At 39.7% G+C, this 10,000-nt stretch overlaps 1 protein-coding gene across 1 annotated transcript in view; it reads left to right on the top strand.

Annotated features, from left to right (window-relative positions):
• The window catches only part of LOC139644409 (junction plakoglobin-like), a 52,412-nt gene that overhangs the window by 37,335 nt on the left and 5,077 nt on the right, over nt 1-10,000 (top strand). The window contains exons 13-14 of the mRNA XM_071519762.1: nt 1,291-1,412; nt 7,082-7,124. Of these exons, the coding sequence (XP_071375863.1) occupies nt 1,291-1,412; nt 7,082-7,124 (165 nt within the window). The remainder of the gene's footprint in view (nt 1-1,290; nt 1,413-7,081; nt 7,125-10,000) is intronic.

The raw sequence follows: 10,000 nt of genomic DNA, 5'->3' as shown, positions 1-10,000 counted from the left end.
ACAACGTGATGCTCCAGCGCAGCTACAGTGGAGTCTGGTATGAGAAAATGTTTCAGATGTCAGTCCCTCAGAATCAAAGAGCGAGGGCTTCTTTCTAGAGACCAAGAGACGTTCAACAGTCATACAGGGAGAAATCCATCGTAGAAGAGGAGAGAGACCAGTTTCTCCACCCACAGGAGCAGGAGAGAGACCAGAATGCAATGCAGCAGCATCAGGACAGGGTGGGGTTTGAGGAAGATGGCGACTCACTTTTTCATGACTCAAACTCACTCTCTCGCTGTCTTCGCCTATGCTTAAATCCACAAATGGAACAAGTTCACGCCCTTTCTCTGGGGGTTGTTGAAAGGCATTCTGGGAAATGTAGTAAATCACCAACTGAAGCAGAAGTAGACGAGGCAGGTTGAGGGAAAGTGGGTTCACCAAAAGAAAATAAATAAATAATCCAACGTTACGGAAATGCATTGAACATCACAGATTGATGATACAGTATTTAACAGACATATAGGGCTACACACAAACATGCACTCACACATCCACACACACACACAAAGGGAATGATCACACACACACACACACACACATACAAATGTATATACATATTCACACACATACTATATACCAAGGGTAGGATCGTGTGCACACACACACACACACACACGCACACACACATGCATAGAAAGGATAGGATCACGCTTGTACTTAAGTGAACATATGAGAGCATGTACACGCACACACACACACACACACACAATAAAAAAAACACCTAATATAAAAACACAATAAAGACATAAAAGAATCACCACATCATATGAAAAAAATGTCAGTTGATGGGACCAAACAGGGAGTCAATAGCTCAATATCTTGATATGTAATAAAATGTCGCTCATCAGTACAAAATGTGACATTCTTATGGAGACATTAGGCAGCATTTTCTCATGTGCAAATTAAACAATCTAAATAGCAGCAGAGATCAATGAAGCAGTCAATGAATCTGTATTGTCCAGCAGGGGAAGTTTTGTTTAAAGCCACAGTTAAAAACAAAACAGCCACAGTTAAAAACAAAACAATAGAAAACAGTACACATACAGTAACACATTACAGAGAACGCCACAAGTATAACCATACAGTAACCAGGGTCGAAGGTTACAGTGTATAGGAAATATAAAATATGCAAACTGTGCAAAGTGCTCAAGTGGAGTGAAATCACGATGCTGTACAGAGGATACATGAGTCTCTGTCTCTCTCACTTTATTTATTTGTAAGTGACTGTGCTGTTGCGTCTCCCTCCAGCCACCTACGCTGCGGCGGTGCTGTTCCGCATTTCGGAGGACAAGAGTTCAGACTACAGGAAGAGAGTTTCGGTGGAGCTCACACACTCTCTCTTCAAACACGACCCCGCGGCCTGGGAAATGGTAAGACCCGCTGTGTGTGTGTGTGTGTGTGTGTGTGTGTGTGTGTGAGAGAGAGAGAGAGAGCTGCACAATACTAAAGAGAAGGACAATAAACAATTATAAGCTGATTAATGTAAGGTACAAGCAGGGTGGTTGTTGCTCAAAGATGCAGTAGTTTGAATATAATAATAATAACACTTTACAATAAGGGTACATTAATTAACAGTTAACTAATGTGTCTGGTAATCATTTACTAATGGTTTTCATGATAATTAAGGTATTATATGTTATTTAATAGTCATCTTTATAAACTATTAAATAATGTATAAATGAATACCTTAGTTAACATGAACAACGTTAGTAAATTATTGCCAGACACATTAGTTAACTGTTAATTAAGGGTTAGTTAATGTTTATTAAGCATTAACTAATCCTTATTAAGCATTAACTAACCCTTAACTTAGTGACCCTTATTGTAAAGTGTTACCATAATAATAATAAGCTTTATTTATATAGCACTTTTAGAAACACAGTTACAAAGTGCTTTACAGTCAAAATAAAAGAAAGTCCAGAGACAACAATAACTACTAAAAGAGAAAAAAATAAAACAACCCTAACCCTAACCCTAACCACTAACCCTGGAAAATAAAAGGCAAAAAAAGAGGCAAAAACAACATAATAAACAAAACAAGGAAAACAGTATAAAAGCAACAAAAAAAGAGTAATCAAGGATCCTAAACAGACTTAAAACAGGAGAATAAAATGGTGACATAAAAGAAAAGAATCTAAAAATGCCTTCTTAAACAAGTGGGTTTTGAGAAGGGATTTAAAAGATGACACTGAGTTTGCTGAATAGAAATAAGCTGATGAATGAAGCATAACAATTCCTTGGCTGTAACCCAGTGGGATAAACAGCTTTGTGTGTTTCAGGTTGCCGGTTTGAATCCGAGCTCTCTCTCCCTCTCAAGTGTTTCCACATTATTATTGTTGTCAGTTTTGTGGACACTTCCTCAGATAAGATGATGAATGGGCGCCTGCCGAAGCTCAGGAATAGCTCAGCAGGACAAGCAGCTGCTTCATCTGTCACAACCTGACAGTCTGAGCGTTGGTTTGATGCCTGATGGGGGAGAAATGTTATCGCTAAAACCAGTCTGCAGTGTCCTTAACAAGAAATACACATAATGTAACTACAGGTCCTACAGGAAGTTCCAAAGAAATACATAACAGACATGCAGTTAGATAGACATGTACAATATGTAGACAGATATACTATTCACTACCAGTCAACAGTCTGGTCCCACCTGACTTCTCATTCTCTTAAAGCCATTTTGATCTAAAGGCTTCTGCTTAAATGCTTGAAACATATTTCTTAGACAAATATAAACAGTGAAGTTGATCCTATGTATGAATTTCTTTTCAAAGCCTTTGTCTTTCCATTGAGGCAAAGGGCGGCTACTTTAAAGAATCTAAAATATAAGATAGTTTGGATTGGGTTTTTTTGCACTTTTTTGTCCACTGCATAATTCCATTTGTGTTATTTCATAGTTTTGATGTCTTTACTGTTATTCTAAAATGTGAAAAATAGTAAAAATAAAGAAAAATGTGGTGTGTCCAAACTTTTGACTGGTAGTGTATGTAATTGACAATATATGAAGAGAAAAATGCCAAATCTAAGACACTATATGTAAAGCGATTAACAATACGTAGACAAACATATTATATAGAATTAGACTCATCATTGGTACCAGTTACAGACCATATTTGGAGAAGTTCCACACAAGAGTACAATGTTTACCCCTACTGGTAGGCAGTGGACACATCATGCAATGGCAAAACATTTCCAACTTTATTTCTAAAACCTCAACCACGCAACTTGCCATGTTGGTAAATCTTCAGCTAGCCGTGGCTTTTGTCTTTCATAAGCCTTATCCTCAAACTCCCTGGAGGGTTTTCTAACGCTCCAGCTGCTGGCGATGGGGAGAGAACCGAACAGTCCCACGCCCTCAAACGCGTCCAGGGGTCTGTGTCTGTGTCGGTGACCTGGTGGTGTGACAGCGTCACACCACCAGGTCCCCTTCGCTCTCAATGCTCTTCTCCAAGAGCTTTTCAGTCTTTCCTCTTGGGGTTCCACTTTCAAAACTCTTCATCTTACTCTTGAACTTGAACCCATAACCTCAGAGCTTTCGTGTAGCTGTCCGACGCTTAGAGCAACTGGGTCACACTGGTTCAGAGAATCATTTCCTCCTCAGAGCTTTCGAATCTTTACTCGGGATGCTGGCTTCAAAAGTCACTAAGCTACTCGGGTTTGAACCCACAACCTCTAAGGTTTGTGCAGCTGTACAACAGTGTGAGTCACTGGTGAGCTCAGAGTGGGAAGTGGGCCTAACCCTTCAACCCAGAACCTCAAACTTTAAAGTAGCTGTGCAGCTCTTTGCGCCGCTGGGTTGTCCTGCAAGAGACAGTGTTTTTTTCTTAGAGCTCTTCTGTCTTTGCTTGGGACATTGGCTAACCTAAGAGTGGAAAGTGTTCCTAAAACTTGAACCCAGAACGTCAAAATACATAGACAGCTGGGAGTTACTTGGTCATACTGTTTGAGAGCATCATTTCTTATCTACTTGAGACACTGGCTTTCAAAAGCTCCTGGCAACCAAAGAGTGGAAAGTCAACATGTGTTGACAGCTTCTGCAGCACTTTGAGCCACTCAGTCATATTGCTTCTGAGCTTGTTTTCTGAGAGCTGGATGCTGGCTGGTATCAAAGGCAGAACCTCAGCGACTTTGTGTATCTGCAAAGTCTCTGGATAGTGGCTCTCTCAAGGAAAACAACTTAAGGATAGAACTGGGGTTGTGAACTACAACCTCAAAGAGTTCTTGAAGCAGTTTATTCCTCTGAGCTAATGTTTGGAACTGCAGCATAGCTTGTATGAGATCATTTCAATTTCCTCTTAGTTCTATATCTCAAAACAAACATGTACTCCAGGGGGCTTGAACATAAAATCTGCTGACTTCTGACTAATTGCTGATCCTATTAACCCTCATCCTACCAACATATTTAACATACAAGGACTACCGACTGGGGTCCCTGGGGACCCCAAGAATAAACTACTGTAAGAAACAACCATCATAGCAAAATGTTAACTTACTGTATTTCTTCTCAAAACATTATTAGTTATGTAATGTCATCTGAAAAAAAAATATTATTTTAGGAAAGTTACAGTTAATTCAATTGTGCATTGTATTTCTGACTTTGAACATCATCTTACCTTAGGAAGAGCAGTATTTAGGGTCGTCACAGAGCACATGAGGAAATCTGTGTCTGCTGCATCTGTGTCTGTCTCCTTCAAAATGACTGACAGAGAGCCCCTACCCCCCCTGATAGTGTGTGAGACTTTAAATTAGGACCCATGGCAAACATGAACTCAATAAATAGTTCCATCTATTAAAACTGCATAGGCGGAATTGGGTGCTTTTGACTGGGGTCCCCCAGGACCCCGATACATTGGTATTTTTAAAATGCACTAATTAAAACAGAAACAGAAAACAATGATATGATGTCATTAGAAAACAAACTGATTGACAAAGTCATGAAAATTGGAATGATAGAATAAAGCACCTGTGAGATATGACAAAAAGTACAGCTCTGGGGTCTGCGGGTACCCCAGGATGAGGGTTAAGACATGCATCTACAGATTATGGCAACATAGCTTGTGCTAACTGACACTCTGATATAATACAATCCTCTCTGAGAGCTTTTCAATCATTTCTCTGGATGTCAGATTTGAAACCTTAACTTGAATTTAAGAGTGACAGCCAGAGTTCAGCCCATGACTCCTTCAGCTGCCTGTATCGACTTAATACACTGACAGAGGAAGCCCGATCGCTTTGAAGTCACACTCTGAATGCTTTCCAGCGGTTCTGCTGGCTGTTGGCTCGATTGTTAAATCATGAGGTCAGGTACACCTAGCATCTTGTGTCATTGCTCATCGCAGTGAGCTAACACATAATACAGCTTGCGGGCTTGTTCTCTGAGCGGATTTGTTTCCCTCTGGATGCTGGCTCTCAAATGAGATCTAGACTTCAAGGAGAAACAACATTGAGGATCAAACACCATCTCCAAAACTTTGTGTTCATATTTTGGCCGGTAAAAATGTATCCTCTTAAATTCTATATAAATTACAATAATTTTAGCACTGTAATACTTTTCATACATATTTAGTACCAAGCAGCACTTAGTGGCATCAGAACAAGACAAAGTACAAATGAATAAATAATATCAAGCTAGCTGTTTTGCTGCTGGCGTATAAAGTTGTGCGTCATCAAAATATGGGAAACACTTTGTAGTTCCAGATCCGCATCTACAAAAGAATATTTAATTTGGTTTCATTTGATTTGATTTTACTATGAATGGCTTTTTGGTGGGAAAAAAATCTAACAAATAGTATAGTTATAGCATTTTAAACAACTTAAGTGTTATTCCATGTCATTCCACATATATATATCTATATATATATAGATATTTTAATTAAGTATATTTTAGAATCCAAACTGTGATACTTGGTTTTAAAGTAAACACCAGTATATCCTCATCCTCCTTCTCTTTCTCAGCGGCCAGCAGTGAACTTGCTCCCAAGTGTGAATGTGTGTAAATGTCTGAATGTGAAGCAGGGTGTTAATGGAAAAGAGAACTGCACTCAGCAAACCCTTCAGTGGATAAATAAAGGTTTGAAAAATAGAGCAAAAAAGGAAGAGTGAGGGAACACAGCAGTTCTATTGAAGCTTCGGCTGAATAAAAGAAAGAAAGCGGCTTAAAGAGAACAGCGCCTGTACATCTAGCAGACGGTCCTGTTCTCACACACACACACACACACACACACACACACACACACACACACACACTACATGCATACACACTTTTATATATTACATACACACACACATGCAAGCACAGATGCTCATCTGTGTTTCTCACACACATGCATGCAAACACCCATTCACAAACTGTTCTCTCTCTTCTTTCTCTTACACACACATACATGCATGCATAGACACTTTCTCTATTGCTCTCTTACACACACACACACACACACACACACACTTCACATATACTGTACATGCATGCGCACACACATCTGTTTTTTCTCAACACACACCTGCGCACTCTGTCTTTGTCTCGCTCACTCTTTGTTCTTCTCTCTCTCTCGCTCTCTCTCTCTCTCTCACACACACACACACACACACACACAGTCTCGCCCATCTGTCCTGCTGCCTTTCCCTGGCCTACTACAAGTGTCCCTACAGACTACAGACAAGTGTGTGTGAGAGAGAGATCAGATATGAATGCTAATATCTAGTTTAAGACACAAGAGACTTTTCCCTCCCACCTGCCTTTCTCTCTGCCCCTGTCCACACACACACACACACACACACACACACACATGTATCTCTGCTGGTTTCAAATACTTTATTGGCATGACTGCTTAAACAGAAACAATTTTGCCATAGCAGTGTACAAAATTAGATTCCATTAATAAATTACATTTCAAAATGAGCAACGGTTTATCTACACAACTGCAGTTATTTGTTTTCCATTGATTATTCTGTCATTAATGAATTCCTCTCTCTCTCTCTCTCTCTCTCTCTCTCTCTCTCTCTCTCTCTCTCTCTCTCTCTCTCTCTCTCTCTCTCTCTTCAGGCCCATACTGCAGTTCCTTTGGAGCCTAGCTACCTAGCTGATGGTGAGTTTTCTTCTACTACTATTACTATTACTATTACTACTACACTGCAACTAAAACCTATCCATTTGTCTATTGCACCAGTGAATTATGGTTTGCTGCCAATTAGATTATTTAATTGAGAACATAAACATAAAAACCCCAAATCTATTCTATATATTCAAATTAAAAAACAACTAATTTACACCTTCATCAGAGCATCAAGATCATATCAAGCCACAAGCCCCTTTTATATACGCTGTGCAAATTAGTGTAACAAGCCGCACTGATTGATGTGTATCTACCTTTAGGTATCACCATTTACATATTGTGGTAACCTATTGAGTTTGACTTTGTATTTTTTCCCTTTTTTTTCTGTGTATTGTATACTCATTGCAGGTGGTTCCTATTCATGGCGCTGCCCCCTGGCAGGTGCGGCTTGTTACACTAATTTGCACAGCGTATATAAAAGGGCTTGTAGCTATGTGCTATAAAAGGGGTTGTGGCTTGCGTCTTTATTTCTTTATGCTTTTATTCATTTATTTATTCTTAAGATTTTTATACATTGTCTTTTATCTATGTTTATATTTCTTGATTGCATTGTAATTATTCTAATTTATATTTGCACTGTGTATTTTCTGTTTTTATGTCTGTGAAGCACTTTGTAAATTTGTTTTTGAGAAGTGCTATATAAATAAAGTTTATTATTATTATTATTGATATGATCTTGATGCTCTGATGAAGGTGTGATACCGAAACACGTTAGCAGTCATGGCCAAAAATAAATTGTTGAAAATGAGGTGACATCTTTTTGTCATGTTTTTTCATTGTAATATCGGTGTGCTGCTTTTTATCAACTTAGCCTTTTGCGAGGAAGCGCACCTGTATCTATTCTATTCTATATTCTGTAGCAGAATTTCAAACATTACAAGTGAGGTAATTAGCTCGATAATTCTCACTTTGTCCATCATGAGATTTGCGTTAGTGCATGTTGGGTCTCGCTTCTACTGCAACATCCACCCGCTGTGTGGAGACTTGGCTTCAAAGACACGCCCCCTTCCTGGTCCACTGGGTGCCTCCAACATCAAACAGCCCCCCCCCCCCCCCCATCACATCTTTCACAACTTCACAGAAGGGAACAGGCTCATTAGATAGATGCCTCTGGGGGAATTTCAGTTGTCACAGAAGAAACACACACTTGAGACACAGCAAACAACATGAGACGACGTTATAATGAAGTAAAAAAAAAAAAAAAAAAAAGTAAAATATAAATGCAGTGCAATCACTCAACCTACAGTATAAACATATTGAGAGAACATATTAGTATTCTTGTCATGTACCCCTGCAACATCAGCGCCATGACTGTTCACACACACACACACACACACACACACACACACACACATGTACACACACACATGATATAAGGCAATCATGCAGGTAGACCCCCTGCTGTTGATGTAATAGACTTGGGCTCAAAGCTGCTGCACCATAGTGGGTGTGCAAATATGTGTGTGTGTGTGTTGTGTGTGTGTGTGTGTGTGTGTGTGTGTGTGTGTGCGCGTGTGCGTGTGTGTGTGATATCCCGTGGAGGCAGAGAGAGAGAGGCTGAGAAAGGGGGGAAAGAGGGTAATGTTATGGAAGAGGCAAGAGTGGTGGATGGATAGATGGATGGATGGTGAGAGAGAGAGAGAGAGAGAGAGAGGGGAAGAGGTCAAGAAGCAAAGGGAGGGGAGTGTTACAGAATAAAGGGAAGAAGGATGGATGGATGGATGGACAGAGGAAGGAGAGAAATCAAGATGAACTGGGAAGGGAGTGTTGAGGATTGGAGGGAAGAGGGAGGGATGGATGAAGGGATAGAAGGACGGAAGTTGAGAGCATGAAGGTAGAGGTAGAGAGGGTTAAAGCTGCAAAATTCAGCTTTTTTCCGTGAGGCGGTGAAGTGTTTCAGGTGTCAGGTTCCCTCCCCAGCAGCTGTCACTCATCTTGAGGTTTTCATGGGAGTTTTTCCTCTTTCTGTGAAGCCGTGTGCAAAAAAAGGGGCACCGGCGTTTGTTTTGTTTGAGGAAACGTGTCCCATTTCCACATCGATAAAACCATGATGACCTTATTCTACCGTGCTTTTATTGAATCGATTTTTTATCTTTTCCTTTGGTGTCACGGTTTGGAAACCTATCTTTAAAGAACAGAAACTCTCTGAATCAGACTGTTAAATGGTCTAGTGAGTCACAGCTTAACCCGGCAGCGTCCCTGAACACCAGACAGTCACAAAGTGCAGAACAAAGCGATGTGAAAACAGCTTTGTTCCAGCAGCCGTCACTCAGATGAACAAGTCGTAGCAACATTGCACAGATGATGCAGAAGCAACGTTTATTTATATATTTAATTATTTATTTATTTTATCTTTTAGTTTTAGTGGTTTGAGTGCTTTTATTATGTTTGTCTACTGTCTGTGTTGTTTCTAAAATGTGTGTCAAGTAGAGCTGCAACGATTAATCGATTAATCGGTTAGTTGTCAACTATTAAATTAATCGCCAACTATTTTGATAAACGATTAATCGGTTTGATTCATTTTTTAAGAAAAATAAGTCAAAATTCTCTGATTCCAGCTTCTTAAATGTGAATATTTTCTGGTTTCTTTACTCCTCTATGACAGTAAACGACGTCATCTTGGGCTTTGGGAAACACTGATGGACATTTTTCACCATTTTCTGACATTTTATAGACCAAACAACTAATCGATTAATCAAGAAAATAATCGACAGATTAATCGACAATGAAAATAATCGTTAGTTACAGCCCTCGTGTCAAGATGGATGACTCTCTACTGCAAACCAAATCTACCTACGGGTACAAATAAAGTAACCTGAACCTGAACCTGAACCTGAACCTGAACCTAA

This window comes from Centroberyx affinis, unplaced genomic scaffold, assembly GCF_046629955.1.
Source record: "Centroberyx affinis isolate AG114_WGS23_722 - 3 ecotype Tasmania unplaced genomic scaffold, CSIRO-AGI_Caff_v1 ptg000060l_1, whole genome shotgun sequence".
NCBI classification, from domain to species: domain Eukaryota; kingdom Metazoa; phylum Chordata; class Actinopteri; order Beryciformes; family Berycidae; genus Centroberyx; species Centroberyx affinis.
Note: the sequence above shows the minus strand (reverse complement) of the source record. Positions and strands in the feature narration are given on the sequence as shown.